Here is a 19,640-nt window from a genome sequence, read left to right on the forward strand (position 1 = left end):
GCCACCTGTCAACAGCTGTATATTGAGTCTCATGTTAGTAACTTGTTTTTGTTAACCAATTTAATATTATTTAGATACAAGAAAGATGGCTACAGGATAACCTTACTTTAAGAAAAAGAAATGAGGAACTAAAAGAAGTTGAAGAAGAAAGAAAACAGCATTTGAAGGAAATGGGTCAAATGCAGGTTTTACAAATGAAAAAGTATGTTTTTAAAAGGAGTCTTTAAATAAAGATCTTTTTATTGAAATGTGAACAATATTCAATACAGTTTTTTAAAAGAATTTTAGCATAAGTATGCCTTGAGACTTACGGGAAGGTGAATGTAGTTTTTTATGCAACTCTAGGTCAGGGCTTTACAAATTGAAGTACTAAAGAAGTGATAAAGAATTTATAGTCCTTCTGTAGTGATGGGCAGGATTAAAAATACAAAGTCCCCAGATTTCCCCAGTTAGCTGTTTAAAAATCTCTTTCATATATTGAAGAAATCAGACTTCATAACTGGAAGAGTTCTTCATCTTCAGTCTCATTTTTAAAGCATTAGGACATTGAGATTCAGAAAAAAAATCCACAGGAAATTATGACGAAAGCCTGGAAAGTGACCCAGATATCCTAGCTCCCAAGCCTCAGCTCTTTAACATTGCATTGCTAGTGCTCTCCATGTGGAAGTTGAAAGAGTAAAGCTTTTAGAAGATACTTAAAATTGAAACAGTTTATTCTTTGCTACTGAAGAACAAAACCAGGTATTTTTATAATTTCTTCTGTGCTTGGTACATAACAGTGATTTTTATATTCATTCAGACTACTAAGTACATCAGCGCTTTTTCAGAACTGTCTTCAACTAAGCGTGCAAGAGAAATGTCAACATAATCAGGCCAGTTCTCTAAGAATGTCCATTAACTGGAGAGCAGTGCTTAACTTAAAATGTGCTTAATAAGTAACTGTTAAATGAATAAGATTTTTTTTTTAATGAATAAGATTTTAAAGCACACGTTCAAATCTGTATTACCTCCCAACTTATCAGAAAAGTTTGTGTATTTTACTTTTTTGGGTTATAACTATGTTTCTACTTGGGCAAGTGAAATTTTATTTTTGTAGAGTACAAACTTTTATTAATACCACAGAAACTAATAGTTTGAGATGAAATTGTATTTTATCTTCTGACATACTGTGAACAAAATGATGATACCTCTTAGTAACTTCTCAGTGTTGATAACTGCATTCTTGGTTCACAGTCAGAATTTTGTGAATTTGTCATTGAATCGCCAGCAGTACTTTTTTTAGGTTAATGCTTTAAAAGTAAGGAACTTGTTCAGTGCCTTATTCTGCACACAGAAAACAGCTGTTTAGATACCTGGATGCTTCAGAGATTTGGGAAAAAGGAAAATTTTCTTTAGTACTAAAGCCTTAATAAGGAGACACTTATTATATATCTAAAGAGATCTAGCTTTTCCATTTCAGGCTGCTGATAGCTAAAAATGGTCCTTAACTATTATTTTTACCTTTTATAGTGAGCATCAGAAGTTGGAAGAAAAAATAGACAATATAAAAAGAAATCACAGTTTGGCAATAGGGCGACAGAAGGGTTATGAGGAAGAAATTATTCATTTTAAGAGAGAACTTCGAGAACCTCAATTTCGGGATGCAGAGGAAAAGTACAGGGAAATGATGATTGTTATGAGAACAACAGAGCTTGTGAACAAGGATCTGGACATTTATTATAAGACCCTTGACCAGTAAGTATTGGACTGGGAATTGGGTTCCCACTGCAGTCAGTATCAACTAGAGTGTTGTTAGCCATATTTCCCCCTTTTTTCACTTATTATATATAGTAAATACATACCAAAGAATGGGAAAAAATATGTATGTATGTGTACATACACACGTATGCTTTCTTAAGTTACAAAGTTAAGTTTTAAAGCATACTAATCTTAAGGACTACGCCTTAATACCACCCTCCACCCCATTCCGTGAACTCTTCCATTACTACTCAGTGGGATCCACTTAGGTGCTCCTCCTCATCTCAACCTTCTGTCCTCTTTACTCCCCAGAAGCACTGACACATATTTTTGCTTTATCAGCTTCAAAAAAAAAAAATAGTAATTTTATCATATGTACTTTGGGGGGGTTTTTTGAGCTTTTAAAAAAATACCATATTCTGTATCCACTTCCAGGATTTGCCTTTTCTATTTTATTTGGTTTTTATATACTCAGGTTTCTTATAGCTATAGTTTATTCATTCATTTTCACTGATGTACAGAATTGTGTCATGGGAATATACTGCACTGTATCCATTTTCTTAGAGATGGACATTTGTGCTGTTTCTCTGTCTTTACTAATAAAACCTTTGCTGCTAGGAACATTCTTGATGTCTTCTGGCACAAAAGTATAAGAGATTTTCTCGAGCATATGTAACAGTAAAATTTTTGGCACTCATTTTCACAAAATAATGTTAAATTTGTCTTCCAAGGAGTTTTACTAAACTGCACTGCTCGCAGAATGTAAAGTTTTTCTCTGATGCATTGTCTGACACTGATTTTGTCAGTTTATTAGTTTTAGTGAATCTGGTGGGTTTACAATGGTAAATCATAGTGGTCTTCATTTGTAGTCCCTTGATCTCTAATGATCTTCCTTCCTTTTCTTCCTTTCAATTGAAGTTAATTAACAATATACATTGTATCTTGGCTTGGGGGGTAGAACCCAGTGATGCATTTCTTACGTATGATACCCAGTGCTCATCCCAAAAAGTACCCTCCTTCATGCCCATCATCCATTTAACCCCACCCACCGCCCTCCCCTCCAGCAGCCCTTAGTTCATTCTCTGTATCATCTTTCCATGTTTAATCTTGTTTTTCCTATTTGAAATGTTTGTGTCTTTCACCCAATTTTAATGTCTTCTTGGTAGTGGTAGTGATCTGCATATGTTCTTTATCTCTTCTGCATTTCAATTTTTTTTTAGTTATATGTATTATAAATATCTCCTCAAGCTTTTTATGTTTATCTTTCTACCTTATAGTGTCTTTTAATGAACACATTTGATTTTGAGTTAGTTGAATTTACAAATCTTTTTTTAAATTTTATTTATTTTTTTTAATGCTTATTTATTTTTGAGAGAGAGAGAGCTAACAGGGAAGGAGCAGAGAGAGAAGGAGACAGAGGATAGGAAGTGGGCTCTTTACTCAAATTGGAAAGCCCAACACGGGGCTTGAACTTACAAATTGTTAGATCATAACATGAGCCAAAGTCAGATGTTCAACAGACTGAGCCACCCAGGTGCCCCAGAAATCTTTTCTATTTAGCTCTTTTTGGTCTTAAGAAATCTTTCCCTGCTACTATATTTTCTTCTAAAAGTTTAGTTTTGCTTTTTACATGTAAGTATTTAATTCTAAGTTGAATTTTATATACAATGAGAGGTAGGAATCTAGTTTCATTTTTCCCTGGATAACCAGCCACTGTGGCTCTATTTATGGACTAGTCCTTTTCTCAGTGATTTGAAGTGCCACCTTGGTTATATATCAGAATTCCCTATGTGCGTGAGTCTGTCCTGGATTTTCTGTTCTGTGTCACTGGTCACTTTGTCTTTTTGCCATTACTGAGACTGACTTAATTACTATAGCCTTACTATATATTCAGCAAGTAACAGAATTTTGTTTTTTATTTAGTCTCACCATCTTTGTTTAAATTGTCGTTTTAATTCATTTTGAGTGATAACTTAGAGAGTTGTATTTAGTTCTTTTTTTTTTCCCAACTTACCTGCCTTCTATGGGACAATTTTTTTTTTTTTTTATTCCTTTTTCCCTTCTTTGAGTTGTAAATGATACAGTCTCTTTTATTTATTTGGGCATGTACCTTAAAATTTTTAATATGTGTTTTTGACTTAAAATCAAGTGCTATTGATTTTGAAAGAGGTCCTGAGGCAGCATTATCATCATCACCTTGAAACTTGTTAGAAATGCAAATTCTCAGCCTCCATCTCCAGAGCTCCAGACCTCTTGGATTAGCAATGTTGGGGGGACAATGCCATGGCTTTAATGTGAATTGCTTTATCATCTTTCTGAATATAGATAATCTTCTCTGCAGTGTTTTTGTTGTCCAGCATTTTCTTTTCATAGTGTTTTGCATCCTTTCAAAGTAGTAATAATTACTACTGTGGTGGTAGTTCCATGCCGAGTGCTTCTTTGAAATTTTTTATGTTTTATTTATGAGACAGAAAGAGAAAGCATGAGCAGGCGAAGGGCTGAGAGAGAGAGAGGCATAGTATCTGAAGCAGGCTCCAGACTCTGAGCTGTCAGCACAGAGCCCAATGCAGGGCTCGAACTCAGGAGTGGTGAGATCATGAACTTAGCCGAAGTTGGACACTTAACTGACTGAGCCACCCAGGTGCCCCACTCAGTGTTTATTTGGATAAACCCTCATGTTTACCAATTTTTAAAAAAAATTCTACTCTCCTTTTTTTTCCATTTCCCTTCCCTCCCCTCTGCCCCCAAAGTATAGCCCTTACCAATATTTTCGGTGTAGAATTGTTGGTAGTGAATTCTCTTTCAGCCATTGAAAAGTCTTTGCTCTCAGAAATATTAGTTGGGCAGAGATTGAGAGGTTTTGGTTTGTTTGGTTTTTTTCTTCTACCGTTCTGAAAATATTCCATTTTATCCTGGCCTCTGCAGTTGTTGCTGAGAAATCATTCTAATTATTCCTTTGGAGGTAATATGCCCTTGTTCTCTTAAGGATTTTCTTTGTCTCCATCATTCTGCATTTTTCTTTTAGTTCTTCTGTTCAAGTACTGTACTTACTCATCTGAGGATTGATAGCTTTCATTACTTTTGGAAAGTCCTCATGTATTATCTCTTCAAATATTATACCTTCCTCATTTCTCTTTATTCTCCCCTTTAGACAGAAATAAACTTTGTTATCCTTACCTTACATATACTGGTAATAAACTGGGCAGCTTCCTCATAAATATTTTCCAGGCATAAATTCTTTAGTTGCTGTTTGTGCTGCCTATTAATAGTTGCCTTTTTAAAAACTTTTTTTTAAGTTTGTTTATTTTGAGAGAGAGAGAGAGAGAACAAGGGAATGAGTGTGCACGCAAGTAAGGAAGGAGTAGAGAGAGGGAAGGAGAGAGAATCCCAAGCAGGCTCCGCACTGTCATCACAGAGTCCAATGTGGGGCTCAAACTTACGAATCGTGAGATAGTGACCTAGGCCAAAATGAAGAGTGAGATGCTTAACTGACTGAGCCACCCAGGCACCTCTAAAACTTTTCATTTCTGTAAGTTCCATTTTGTTCTTTCAGAAATTCTTTTTTCATATTTTTCCTTAGAATTTTGATTTCTTCTTGTATGTCTTTACTCATTTTAAATACTCATATTTTGTACTCTCTCACATTATCACTCATAGCAGTAGGATTGAGCCCCACATCGGGCTCTGCACTGAGGTGGAGTATGCTTGGGATTCTCTCTCCGTCTTCCTCTACCTATCTCTCTCAAAAAGAAAAAGAGGGTCTCGGCCTTTAAGTTGGGAATTACTTCTAACTTTGTGCCTCACTTGGGACTTGTGTCTCATCTTCTGGTTGATAATAACAAAGGTTAGCTGCAGTATCAGATGATCATTCTGGTTTTCATTTTCTCTTTGTCTCCATCACATAGAGATTTCCCTTTATTTCTTATGAATTCAACTGTGAATGTAAAATACGTTTTATTTAAACATCTGATTATGTTTCTGGGCATTTGTGGCAGAATTACCAGTTACCTCAGATTTTGTTGTTTTCTGAAAAGGAAAATATCCTCCTAGATGGTAAGAGTATACCGACAGGATCTGTTTTAAATTTTTTTCTGGTCAGAAAGTACATTGTCAGCAGACCAGCCTCAGCTTTGGCATCAGATCACAGGACTCAGGAAGTCGGGAGGACCCTGCTTTCAATATGAGAATATTTTAATGATGGACATAAAGGTGGCCCCAGAATCACACAGCCATAACTTGGGAATGTACAAGTTTGTGGAAGCTCATAATATTTTAGACAAGTTAGATCCATTTACTATGAAAACTGGGAATCAGCTAATTATGTTAGTCATTTTTTTTTAATTTATGTTTTAAAATGAATACTACTAAGACTTTTGTTAGATGAAGTTAAGCGTTCCAAAGACACTTGGCGGGGAGAAGGGGTTATTCCATGCCCACATCTTTTGTCTCTTTCATTGTGAGTGAATACGTTAACATTACACAGCTTCCTGAGTCTGGAAAGGCTCATGGAATGTATGCATGCACCAAATAGGAACTCTTGCGGGTTTTTTGTTTTTAATATAATTTATTGTGAAATTGGTTTCCATGCAACACCCAGTGCTCCTCCCAACAAGTGCCTTCCTCAGTGCCCACTACCCACTTTTCCCTCTCACCACCCCTCATCCATTCTCAGTTTGTTGTCGGTATTTAAGGATCTCTTATGGTTTGGCTCCCTCCCTCTGTAACTCCCCCCTCCCCCCCCCGCTTTCCCTCCCCTGTGGTCTTCTGTTAAGTTTCTCCAGATCCACATATGAGTGAAAAAATAGGGTATCTGTCTTTTCTGCTTGACTTATTTCACTTAGCCTAATATCCTCCCAGATCCGTCCATGTTGCTCCAAGTGGCCAGATTTCATTCTTTCTCCTTGCCAAGTAGTAGTCCATTGTATAAACCACATCTTCTTGGTCTGTTCATCAGTTGTTGGACATTTAGGCTCCCTTTCCATAATTTGGCCATTGTTGAAAGTGCTGCTATGAACATTGGGGTACATGTGCCCCTATGCATCAGCAGTCCTGTATCCCTTGGGTAAATTCCTAGCACTGCTATTGCTGGGTCATAGAGGAGTTCTATTTTTAATTTTTTGAGGAACCTCTACACTGTTTTCCAGAGCAGCTGCACCAGTTTGCATTCCCACCAACAGTGTAAGAGGGTGCCTGTTTCTCCACATCCTCGCTAGCATCTGTAGTCTCCTGATTTGCTCATTTTAGCCACTCTGACCGGCGTGAGGTGGTATCTCAGTATGGTTTCAATTTGAATTTCCCCGATGATGAGTGACATTGAGCATCATTTCATGTGTGTCTGTTGGCCATCTGGATGTCGTCTTTGGAAAAGTGTCTATTCATGTTTTCTGCCCATTTCTTCACTGGATTATATATTTTTCTGATGTGGAGTTTCATGAGTTCTTTATAGATTTTGAATACTAGCCCTTTATCCGTTATGTCATTTGCAGCTATCTTTTCCCATTCCATCAGTTGCCTTTTAGTTTTGTTGATTGTTTCCTTTGCCATGCAGAAGCTTTTTATCTTGATGAGGTCCCAATAGTTCATTTTTGCTTTTGATTCCCTTGCCTTTGGAGATGTGTCGAATAAGAAATTCCTGTGGCTGAGTTCAAGGAGGTTGTTTCCTGCTTTCTCCTCTAGGGTTTTGATGGTTTCCTGTCTCACATTCAGGTCTTTCATCCATTTTTAGTTTATTTTTATGTATGGTAAAAAAAAGTGGTCTAGTTTCATTCTTCTGCATGTTGCTGTCCAGTTCTCCCAGCACCATTTGTTAAAGAGGCTGTCTTTGTTCCATTGGATACTCTTTCCTGCTTTGTCAAAGATTAGTTGGCCATACATTTGTGGGTCCAATTCTGGGTTCTCTATTCCACTGGTCTCTGTATCTCTTTTTGTGCCAATACCATACTGTCTTGGTGATTACAGCTTTGTAGTAGGCTAATGTCTGGGATGGTGATGCCTCCTGTTTTGGTTTTCTTCTTCAATATTAGTTTGGCTATTTGGGGTCTTTTGTGGTTCCTTACAAATTTTGGGATTGTTTGTTCTAGCTTTGAGAAGAATGCTGGTGCAATTTTGATTGGGATTGCATTGAATGTGTAGATTGCTTTGGGCAGTATTGACATTTTAACAATATTTATTCTTCCAATCCAGGAGCATGGAATGTTTTTTCAGTTCTTTGTGTCTTCTTCAGTTTCCTTCATAAATTTTCTATAGTCTTCAGCATACAGATCTTTTACATCTTTGGTTAGGTTTATTCCTACGTATTTTGTGGTATTTGGTGCAATTGTGAATGGGATCAGTTTCTTGATTTCTCTTTCTGTTGCTTCATTATTGTTGTATAAAAATGCAACCGATTTCTGTACATTGATTTTGTACCCTGCGACTTTGCTGAATTCATGCATCAGTTCTAGTAGGCTTTTGGTGGAGTCTGTTGGGTTTTCCAGGTAGAGTATCACGTCATCTGTGAAAAGTGAAAGTTTGACTTCATCTTTGCGAATTCTGATGTCTTTTATTTCATTTTGTTGTCTGATTGCTGATGCTAGGACTTCCAGCACTATGTTAAACAACAGTGGTGAGAGTGGACATCCCTGTCGTGTTTCTGATCTCAGGGGGAAAGCTCTCAGTTTTCCCCCATTGAGAATATCAGCTGTGGGCTTTTTGTAAATGGCTTTTATGATGTTTAAGTATGTTACTTCTATCCTGACTTTCTCGAGTGTTTTTATTAAGAAAGGATGCTGTATTTTCTCACATCTTTTTTCTGTATCTATTGACAGGATCATATGGTTCTTATCTTTTCTTCTGTTAATATGATGTATCACGTTGATTGATTTGTGAATATTAAACCAGCCCTGCAGCCCAGGAATGAATCCCACTTGATCATGATGTATAATTCTTTTTATATTGCTGTTGAATTCAATTTGCTAGTATCTTGTTGAGAATTTTTGCATCCATATTCATCAGGGATATTGGCCTGTAGTTCTCTTTTTCTGCTGAATCTCTGGTTTGTCAATCAAAGTGATACTGGCTTTATAGAATGAATCCGGAATTTTTCCTTCCATTTCTATTTTTTGGAACAGCTTGAGAAGGATAAGTATTAACTCTGTTTTATTTTATTTTTTTTCTTTTTATTTATTTCTGAGAGAGAGAGAGAAAGAGGCAGCATGAGCAAGAGAGGGTCAGAGAGAGAGGGAGACACCGAATCTGAAGCAGGCTCCAGGCTCTGAGCTAGCTGTCAGCACAGAGCCTGACGTGGGGCTCGAACCCACGAACTTTGAGATCATGACCTGAGCCGAAGTCGGACACTTAACCAACTGAGCACCCAGACACCCCATATTAACTCTGTTTTAAATGTCTGGTAGAATTCCCCAGGGAAGCCATCTGGTCCAGGACTCTTATTTGTTGGGATATGATTGATAACTGATTCAGTTTCTTCCCTAATTACGGGTCTGTTCAGATTTTCTCTCTTCACGTTTGAATTTTGAAAGTGTGTGGGTATTTAGGAATGTGTCCATTTCTTCCAGGTTGTCCAGTTTGTTGGCATATAATTTTTCATAGTATTCCCTGATAACTGCTTATATTTCTGAGGACTGTGCAATAAATCCATTTTCATTCCTGATTTTATCTATTTGGGTCCTCTCTCTTTTCTTTTTGAGAAGCCTGCCTAGAGGTTTATCAATTTTGTTTATTTTTTACAAAAAAAACACTTGGTTTCATTGATCTGTTCTGCTGTTTTTTTGGTTTCTACATTGTTTATTTCTTCCCTAATCTTTATCATTTTTCTTCTGCTGCTGGGTTTGGGGTGTCTTTTACTGTTCTGCTTCTAGTTCCTTTAGGTGTGCTGTTAGATTTTGTATTTGGGATTTTTCTAGTTTCTTGATATAGGCCTGGATTGCCATGTATTTTCCTCTTAGGACTGCCTTTGCTGCATCCCCAAGGGTTTGGATTGTGTTTTCATTTTCATTTGTTTCCATATATTTTTTTAATTTCTTCTCTAATTGCCTGGTTGACCCATTCGTTCTTTAGTAAGATGTTTTTTAACCTCCATGCTGTGGAGGTTTTCCAGACTTTTTCCTGTGGTCAGTGTCAAGTTTCATAGCATCAAGATCTGAAAGTGTGCATAGTATAATCTCAGTTCTTAACATATTTATTGAGGGCTGTTTTGTGACCCAGTATGTTATCTGTCTTGGAGAATGTATATGTGCACTTGAGAAGAAAGTGAGTTCCACTGCTTTGGGATGTAGAGGTCTAAATATATCTGTCAGGTCCATCTGGTCCAATATGTCATTCAGGGCCATTGTTTATTTAGTGATTCTCTGTCTGGTTGATCTATCCATTGCTGTAAGTGGAGTATTAAAATCCCCTGCAATTAGCACATTCTTACCAAAAAGATGACTTAGGTTTGTGATTGTTTTCTAAATTTTGGTGCTTTCAAATTCAGCGCATAGACATTTATCATTGTTAGCTCTTCCTGATGGATAGACCCTGTAATTATTATATAATGCCCTTCTTCATCTCTTGTTATAGCCTTTACTTTCAACTCTAGTTTGTCCTTTTTTTTTTTTTTTACAAATAATTTATTGTCAAATTAGTTTCCACATAACACCCATTGCTCATCCCCACAAGTGCCCTCCTCAGTGCCCATCCCCCCCTTCCCCCCACATCCATCAGAAAATATGGAACGCTTCACGAATTTGCGTGTCATCCTTGTGCAGGGCCATGCTAATCTTCTCTGTATCGTTCCAGTTTTAGTATATGTGCTGCCGGAGCGAGCACTAGTTTGTCCATTTTAAGTATGGCTACTTCAACTTTCTTTTGACTTCCAGTAGCATGATAGTTCTCTATTCCCTCACTTTCAATCTGAAGGTGTCCTCAGGTCTAAAATGAGTCTCTTGTAGACAGCAACTAGATGGGTCTTGTTTTTTTAATCCATTCTGATACTCTATGTTTTTTAATTGGAGCATTTAGTCCATTTACATTCAGTGTTGTTATTGTAAAATATGGGTTTAGAATCATTGTGATATCTGTAGGTTTCATGCTTCTAGTGATGTCTCTGGTACTTTGTGTTACTTGCAACATTTCTCTCATAGAGTTCCCCTTAGGATCTCTTGTAGGGCTGGTTTAGTGGTGATGAATTCCTTCAGTTTCTGTTTGTTTTTAGAAAACCTTTATCTCTATTCTGAATGACAGGCCTACTGGATAAAGGATTCTTGGCTGAATATTTTTCCTGTTCATCACATTGAAGATTTCCTGTCATTCCTTTCTGGCCTGCCAGGTTTCAGTAGCTAGGTCTACTACTATCCTTATGTGTCTACCATTGGATATTAAAGCCCGTTTATCCTTAGCTGCTTAAAGAATTCTCTTTATCCTTATATTTTGCCAGTTGCACTATGAAATGTCGTGCAGAAGATTCATTCAAGTTGCGTCTGAGTGGAGTTCTCTGTGCCTCTTGGATTTCAGTGTATGTTTCCTTCCCCAGATTGGGGAAGTTCTCAGCTGTGATTTGTTCAAGTACCCCTTCCGCCCCTTTCTCTCTCTTCTTCTTCTTCTTCTGAAATGTCTGTGATACAGATATTGTTCTGTTTGGTTGCTGCATCACTTAATTCTCTAATTCTTCTTTCGTGCTCCTGTATCAATTTATCTTTTTCTTGGCTTCCTCTTTTTCCATAATTGTACCTTGTAATTCACCTATTCTCCCTTTTGCCTCTTCAGTCTGCGCTGTGGCCGCCTCCATTTTATTTTGTACCTCATTTATAGCGTTTTTTAATTCATCATGATTATTTTTAAGATCCTTGATCTCTGCAGTAATGGAGTCTCTGCTGTCTCCTATGCTTTTTTCAAGCCTAGCAATTGATTTTATGACTATTATTTTAAATTCGTGTTCACTTAGGTTGCTTATATCTATTTTGATCAATTCTTTAGCTATCACTTCTTTTCTTTTGAGGAGAATTCTTCTGTTTCATCATTTTGGCTAGTTTTCTGTCCCTTGTAAGTTTTAAAAGCTTGTTATGTGCTCTGCACCAGCGAGTACTGCTATATTAAAGGGGGCTCCTACACTGTTCATGAGATGTTTTTTGGAGAGTGTTACTTGCTCTCTGCTGTTGTGACTTCAGTTATTTTATTTCCCTGGTGGGTTTGAAGGAGAGAAGTAATATACTCTGATTCATAGTTTGAAGAATTGCACTGGCTGCTGTTTGCGGAATGTATTGTAGGAGGACCAGGGTAGAAACAAGACCAGTGGAAGAGACTGCTTTCATAGTCCAAGAAATGGTCATGGACCGGACTAGGGAGGAAGAAGTGGAGGGACTCCAGATTTGTTTTGGAAATGGAGTTGATTGGGCTTGCTTCTGAATTGAGGAGGGAGGAAAAGGAAAGTAAAAAAAATCGGAGGTTGCTCCTACATAACTTTACTTTAGCAACAGGTAGAATAAACTGCCGTGCCTTGAAACAGGCAGGATTTGGAAGGGGAAAATCTAGAGATGTTTTAGAGGCTTTTTTTTTTTCCAAGTTTATTCATTAATTTTGAAAGAAAGAGCAAGCAGAGGAGGGGCAGAGAGAAAGGAGAGAGAGAATCCCAAACAGGCTTCATGCTATCAGCAAAGAGCTAGGGGGTGGCGGGAGGGGAAGGGGGGTTGATCCCACAAACTATGAGATCATGACCTGAGCCGAAATCAAAAGTCAGACACCTAACTGAGAATGAGGTGTCTGCAGGCACCTCAAGGAGTTGGATGTGTAATCTAGAGTCTAGACTTTAGGAGTAAGGTATAAATTTGGGAATCATCAGCATATATGTAGTATTTAAAGCCACAGAGTGAGATTACATGAGAGAACTGTAGATAGAAAAGGGAAGGGTCCCAAGACTGCTGATGTTTATAAATCTAATGAAGTAGTAGAAAAAAAAATTTTTTTTAATATTTTTATTTATTTCTAGGAGAGAGAGAGAGAGACAGCGTGAGAAGGGGAGGGTCAGAGAGAGAGGGAGTCACAGACTGAAACAGGCTCCAGGCTCTGAGCTAGCTATCAGCACAGAGCCCGATGTAGGGCTCGAACCCAAGTAGTAGAAAATTTTTCAAAGGTATGGTATCTTGGGGTGCCTGGGGCACCTGGGTGGCTCATTCGGTTGAGCATCCAATTTTTAATTTCTGCTCAGGTCATGATCCCAGGGTCCTGAGATCGAGCCCCACATTGGGCTCTGCACTGGGTGTGGAGCCTGCTTAAAATTCTCTCTCTCCCTCTCTCTTTCTGCCCCTCTCCCCCACTTGTATTATCTCTCTCTAAAATAAAATAATAAATAAAATAAAAGGTATGGTATCTTAAAAACCAAGTAAAGAAAGTATTTCAAGAATCTTGTATCATTGAGAGGTCAAATGAGATGAGCATTCACAGGTGACCCTTCATTTTGACAAATGGAGGTGTTTAATGATTTTGAAGAGCAATCTCAGTGACATGGTTCGAACTGAAGCTTTGGAGTTGGATGAGGAGAGAATAGGGTTAAGAAGTGGTGGGGCGCCTGGGTGGCTTAGTCGGTTAAGCGTCCGACTTTCGCTTAGGTCATGATCTCGCGGTTCGTNGAAGTGGAAACAGTGAGTATAGATCTTACGAAAGGTTCTGTGAAGGGGAGCCGAAAAGTGGGGTGATAGGTAGAGGGGACTGAGGGGCCAAATTAGGTAGGCTGGTCTTCTTTTAAATTTTACTTGCATGTATTCTACTACAAGGTAATTCTCTTATTACACTGACCTGTGGACTTAAGGTTTCATATGTGTTAACTGAATATAAAACTATACCTAGGACCCCTGAAGCTATCCCTGCATACCCTAAGAGGCATTGGCAGCAGGAAGAAGTGGGATTCCCTCAGTAAGGCACATGCTTATTCAAAAATCTCTGTTAGTATTTTATTGTTGAGCTCTGGGGAAGGCAGAAATAACGTATCCTGTCATTCCTGCAAACTGCTAATGCTCCAGTAGGGAAGACCATGGTAGGTGTTCCACAGTCCGTGTTTGACCTTGGCCTTGAATAATGAACAAAAGGCACTTCAGTAGAGAAAAGTGCCTCAGTGCTAGAGTCATGACACTGAGCAGAGTGAGCGTGTGTGAGGGGGCTTGATGGGGCCAGTCATGAGGAGCTTGTGGGGGCGGGGAGGTGCAGAGGTGCTTTCCAGCAATTTAGGCTTGCCAGAGGAACAAAGCCAGGCTGCTTACTGAGTTCTGTTATCTGGTAATCAAATGGATTCTTCTAAATAAGAAGAAAAGAAGTGGTACAGATTTCCCCAAAATTGAGTCTATGTGGGCTTGTGCTTGCAAATTGTAGCCTTGTTTAGGTTTATACTGTGAGCCTTAAATTTGCCTTCTCACCTAGAAAGGTCCAAAATTTCCCTCATTGTTTCACCTCTTAGAATGAAGCATGCAATCAGTGTATTGTTGCATTCGGCTGTCTATTTAAGGTAACACAGGAAATTAGCAGTGCATTTTCAAGAAAAGCTGATTACCATCTGTTATTAGTAATCATCTAAAAACATCACTGATTATAAGCATTGCCAGTGGTCAGAGACACTTCTACTAGATGAGGAGGAGGAAAACTACATCATTTATATTACCCCTTACCCGTTTAAAAGAAAACGTCAATTAAATGATTTTTGCACTGTATCACTCAGAGTGCAGTAATCTATCCTATGCCCCAAACTGTCATTTTTCCCCAAATGTAGAATGTTGCATATTAAGTCACACTTCTTCTGAAACTCAATGAAAACCTGTAACTTGTAGTTTTGTAGCCAAGGCGGCCAACTCTTTGACTCTGTTGAGAGCCTGGCTCCTTGTACTCAAGGAGAGCTTGCTTCCATGAGTGCTTGATCTAGTGGTCGCCCATGGCTGCCATTCTCATCCTCACTGTGGGTACAGTAGTTTCACGTCAGCAGCGTCTCTAGCATCAAGCAGGTAGAATACAAAACTAAAAGATCGCTGGTAGCATTTGTCACTTAGTGCAAGTTTTTATAACTAAATGTTTATCTTTCAATGGTGGTTAAACTACTGCCTCAATTTTAAAAGCGGATACTTAGGAGTCTGGCTAAAGGAAATTAGTTTAGAAGTTTTAAGGGTTTTAGGAAATAAATTTAATAGTCTTTAAGGGTTTCATCTAGAAAAAGATGCCATTTTTCTTTTAAGTGTACAACTTCCTTTTGGTAAATGACAGATTCTGAGTTTTGCCAAGTAGTGAAAATCACTGATAGTTCGGAACATGACACTCAGTAGAACGTGACACTCATGATATCATTCCCTTCTACGAGAGCACTTCCACTGACCTAAATTTAAGGAGACAGGAAGTTCTCACAGTGATAAGTACTAGGGTCTTAGGGAACAGTATCTAGTGTAATCATAAATAGCAGTGGCCCTAGCCAATTATTTTAGCAATTTGTATATCTCAAAATCTGGTACAATTTTAAATACAAGGGTGAGGATAATGTTGGAAAATGGGTTTTGTAAGTATATTACTGTTTTTTTCTAATCTAACTTGGTATATTACTGCTTTTTTCTAATCTAACTTGGTTAATTTTCATGAACTTAGTAGTTTTTATCATTCTCCTGAGCTAATTTTTTTCTATTAGTAAGGCATGTATGTATTTGGCCCTCTTAGTTCACATTTTATTCAGTGAAATAGCTGAGACACGGTGGGGAGGGGGAATCCAGTTCCCTTTGCCATTTTATGCACATTTCAGATTTTGAGCATCACTTCACATTTTGCAGAATGGTAGTTCTTTCTCGGTATCTTGCTCTCTGGTTATGGTTTAAATAATGAAGTAAGAACAAGAAAGGTCTTTTCCTGATAGATGAGGATTTTGTCTATTTAAGTGATATTTTTCCAACCCCTTAGATACCTGTTCTCAAAAGTATGCTAATAGCTGAGTCCTGGAAATGATTTTAAAAGTGGCCTCAGAGCAGCAGCAAACAGTGTCCTGGGGAAACCTAATAAGCTTCACTTGTGACTTCAAACTGGAATCCACATAGGCTTAGGAGGATAGTAACTCAGGGGCTTACAGAAGCTTTTTATTAAAGCTCCAAGAGAGAGAGGCAAGTGTGGGAGAGAGTTGGACAACTTAGAAAGGAAGATTACCTAATTTGTGGGGCAGAAGCCATGGTGCAGAGAGGTGCCAAAGGACCGTACAGTCAGCCTGGCATTTAAAGGATGCACCTGTGTGAAGAAGGAAGCGGGACATGGATGGAAACAGCCCACATGCTATGGTGGCACAGATCTCTTTCTCTCTCTCTTTTCAAATAGGCTATTTAGAGCAGTTTTAGGTCCACAACAAAACTGAGCAAAAAGTACTGAGATTTGTCATATACAAACCACTACCCCCCCACCATTCTCACGCCACAACTGTAGCTTCCCCCACTGTCACCATCCCTCACCAGAGTGGTATTAGACTGACACATCATAATCACCCAAAATGTGTAGTTTACATTACGATTCACTCTTCGTATTGTACTTCTAGAGTTTGGATAAATGTATAATGACATAGACCTGCCACTACAGTATCATGGTGCATAGTTTCACTGACACATGTCTTTTTGTCTTTCTGGCCTCATGGTGTCCCCTTTCAAGTAGGAAATAAGTTAAGCCTTTGTGATTTGTGAGGATCACATTTTTTAAAAAAAATTTTATGCTTTATTTATTTTTGAGACAGAAACAGAGCATGAGTGAGCATGAGTGGGGAAGGGGCAGAGAGAGAGGGAGACACAGAATCGGAAACAGGCTCCAGTCTCTGAGCTGTCAGCTCAGAGCCTGACACAGGGCTCAAATCCAGGAACCGTGAGATCATGACCTGAGCTGAAGTTGGACACTTAACCAACTGAGCCACCCAGGTGCCCCTTATATTTTAAGTTTCATAAATCATCAGAATATAAATACCACTAAAGCCATCATTTGTCCTTCTAAAATGCAGTATTATTACTGAAAATTGTAAGGAAATCTTTCACATGTTTAGGAATATTTAAATATAAGATTAAATAATTTATAAACAACTCTTTTCTTGGAGCACCTGGGTGGCTCAGTCATTTAAGTGTCTGACTCTTAATTACGCTCAGGTCAAGATCTCACAGTTTGTGATCCTAGCCCCAGGGCAAGTTGTGCACTTTTACTTGGAGTCTGCTGGGTATTCTTTCTATCCCTCTCTCTTTGCCCCTCTCCCATTTGCTTGCGATCTCTCTCAAAATAAATATTTTAAAAAAATAATCCACTATTTTCTTAAATCTTGGACCTTTTCACTTTTCTTCTGGGAGTCAGTTTTCACAAAACATAACTACTTCACAGGAGTGAGTATAAATGTAACTGAGTGATGTCCACATTCCAGGTACATGTGGGGCTGACGTAACTATTCAGATGACCATTTACCTACAACAGTTTCAAGCTCATGAAATACATATCTTTGCCTAAACAGAGTAAGTTTCCTATAGGTCATGGACTTTCAAGATCATTCTTAAATGTTCATTACCTATGAAGTCCAGGGGCTATAAAGTGTGTGAGGTTAATCTTTAGGTTTGTGTCAGTCTTCTCCCACAGCGTCCTACCTTGCACAGTCTCTGAAGTGCTTTTCTTCCACAGCCCATGCCTAGTCAGGCAGACCCTCATCTCTTACCTGTATTAGTGTGGTAGCTTCTCCCACCTCTTTATCCCTTCCCACTCCTGTTGTACTTCTACCAGGTTTATTTTCCTAAAGGTGGAGGTTCCTGTTTGCTTCTAATTTTAGAAAAGGCTTTCCACATCTGGTCTTTCCCATTTCATCGCCTTTTTTTTTTTAATGTTTTTTTTTTTATTTCTGAGAGAGAAAGAGAGCGTGAGCAGAGGAGGGTCAGAGAGAGACCTAGAATCCGAAGCAGGCTCCAGGCTCTGAGCTAGCTGTCAGCACAGAGCCCAGCGCAGGGGTTGAACCCACAAATCGTGAGATCATGACCTGAGCCAAAGTCGGACGCTTAACGACTGAGCCACCCAGGCGCCCCTCCCATTTCATCTCTTACTATTCACTATACTCTAACCAAACTGAACAGTTTTATTCCCTTAAGACGTTTTCACACATTTTCCTGTGCTGTTTCTCCTCCGTAGAATGTTACATTGTTGAAGTGCGTCCCAAACAGTGTAATTATTTTGTTCCTTTATATTCCATGATATTTGTATCACTTGTACCATTTAACCAATTTTAACCTTATAGATACTTAACGCTTCCCTGTTCTCCATTACTGTGTAAATCACAGAACAAACTTCACATTGGACTTGACATTTACAGGTCACATTTCCATGATAATGACTGACATCAATTTCTCGAGTACTTAAGTATTATTACATTCATGACATATTTTCATTTCCGTCACAGGGCTTTTTGCAGGTTATGTACACAGACATAGATCTTTGTTTATGTAAATAGTATCATACTGTAGGTATTTTTCTGTTTTGTCACTTAACGTGATGAAATCTTTTATATTCAGATATAGAAGTACCTCGTTATTTTTAATGACTGTATAATATTCTATAAAAACGGATGTTACCTACTTGATTTGAACATATAAGGAAACTTTTAAATGTTTGCTACTACAGATGATACTACAACGTACGTCTTTGCACACGTGGGCAGATGTACCAGAAAGATAGCTTCTTAGAACCAGAGTTACTGGGACACAGAGTATATATACATTTTTAACTTGTTAGTGCCAAATTGCCTTCCATGAACACAGAATTTATGTTTCTGCTAGTAGTGTGTGAAAGTGCCCACTTCTCCATGACTGCATTTCATATTATCAGCCTTTTTACTTTTTGCTAATCCACTGTAGAATAATCTTCTCACTTGAATTTACATTTCCTTGTTTACTAGTGAGGTCAAATGTTTTTTCATATGTTGGCTATTTGTATTTCTTTCCCAAGAATTGCCTGTTCAGATATCTCTTTGCCAGTTTACTATTAGGTTGTCTTTTTCTTAGTGATTTGTACCACTTTTTTTATAGATTTTGGGTGGTAATCCTTTTTACATACATTGCAAGTAGTTACTCCAAGTTTGTCATTTTACCTTTAACTTTCTGGTATTATTTGTGACATTTTAATTTTTATGTAGGCAAATCTTTAGTCTCTTATTTATAGCTTGTCCCTTAGAAAGGCTTTCCAGTCCGGGGCACCTGGGTGGCTCATTTGCTAGAGCAGCCAACTCTTCGTTTCAGCTCAGGTCATGGTCTCATAGTTCGTGAGTTTGAGCCCCACATCGGGCTCTGCGCTGACAGTGTGGAACCTGCTTGGATTCTCTCTCTCTCTCTGCCTCTCTCTCTGTCCCTTCCTGCCTCTGTCTCTCAGATAAACTTTAAAAAAAATTTTAAAGAAGACTTTAGAGTCCTAGATTATAAAATTGTTTTCTTCTGATAGTTTTATTTAACTTTTAACTCTTTGATTCATTTGGATTTTGAGGTTTAATAAAGACAGTAATATAATTATCCCTCCTTCCAATACTATTGAAACTTTTCCCACTGATTTGAAATAGCAGTTATAAACTAAAGTTCTCTCTATATTTTCATTTATTTCATCTTGATTCCTGTCCCAGTATGTTGATTTTCTTATACATTATATCTGAGATGCAAACTTTAGAGTCATCTTACAGATTTCATTAATTTTTTTTTTAAATCTTGTTGGGAGTTCTATTTGGATTGCATTTGATTCATTGAATTACTTGAGGAGAATGGACATCTTCGTAATATTAAATCTATTATGCACTGCATAGTAAGATTCTCCTAATCAGTTCTTTTTGTTTTATTGTAAGTTTGTTCTATTTTATAGCTTTTCCCTCTACATCCTGTACCAGTTTTTTAAATTCCTGGGTATTTCATAGGTTTTATTACCACTATGAATAA

General features: G+C 38.0%; 1 protein-coding gene and 1 non-coding gene across 2 annotated transcripts in view; one reads left to right on the plus strand and one right to left on the minus strand.

Moving 5' to 3' along the window:
- The window catches only part of RAD50 (RAD50 double strand break repair protein), an 84,306-nt gene that overhangs the window by 54,044 nt on the left and 10,622 nt on the right, over positions 1–19,640 (plus strand). The window contains exons 20-21 of the mRNA XM_077768603.1: positions 75–202; positions 1,510–1,734. Of these exons, the coding sequence (XP_077624729.1) occupies positions 75–202; positions 1,510–1,734 (353 nt within the window). The remainder of the gene's footprint in view (positions 1–74; positions 203–1,509; positions 1,735–19,640) is intronic.
- On the minus strand, positions 10,437–10,542 carry LOC144235419 (U6 spliceosomal RNA). Its single transcript, XR_013336200.1, has one exon. It is a non-coding gene; the product is annotated as a U6 spliceosomal RNA (small nuclear RNA).

This window comes from Crocuta crocuta, unplaced genomic scaffold (assembly GCF_008692635.1).
Source record: "Crocuta crocuta isolate KB4526 unplaced genomic scaffold, BGI_CrCroc_1.0 scaffold64, whole genome shotgun sequence".
Classification (NCBI taxonomy): domain Eukaryota; kingdom Metazoa; phylum Chordata; class Mammalia; order Carnivora; family Hyaenidae; genus Crocuta; species Crocuta crocuta.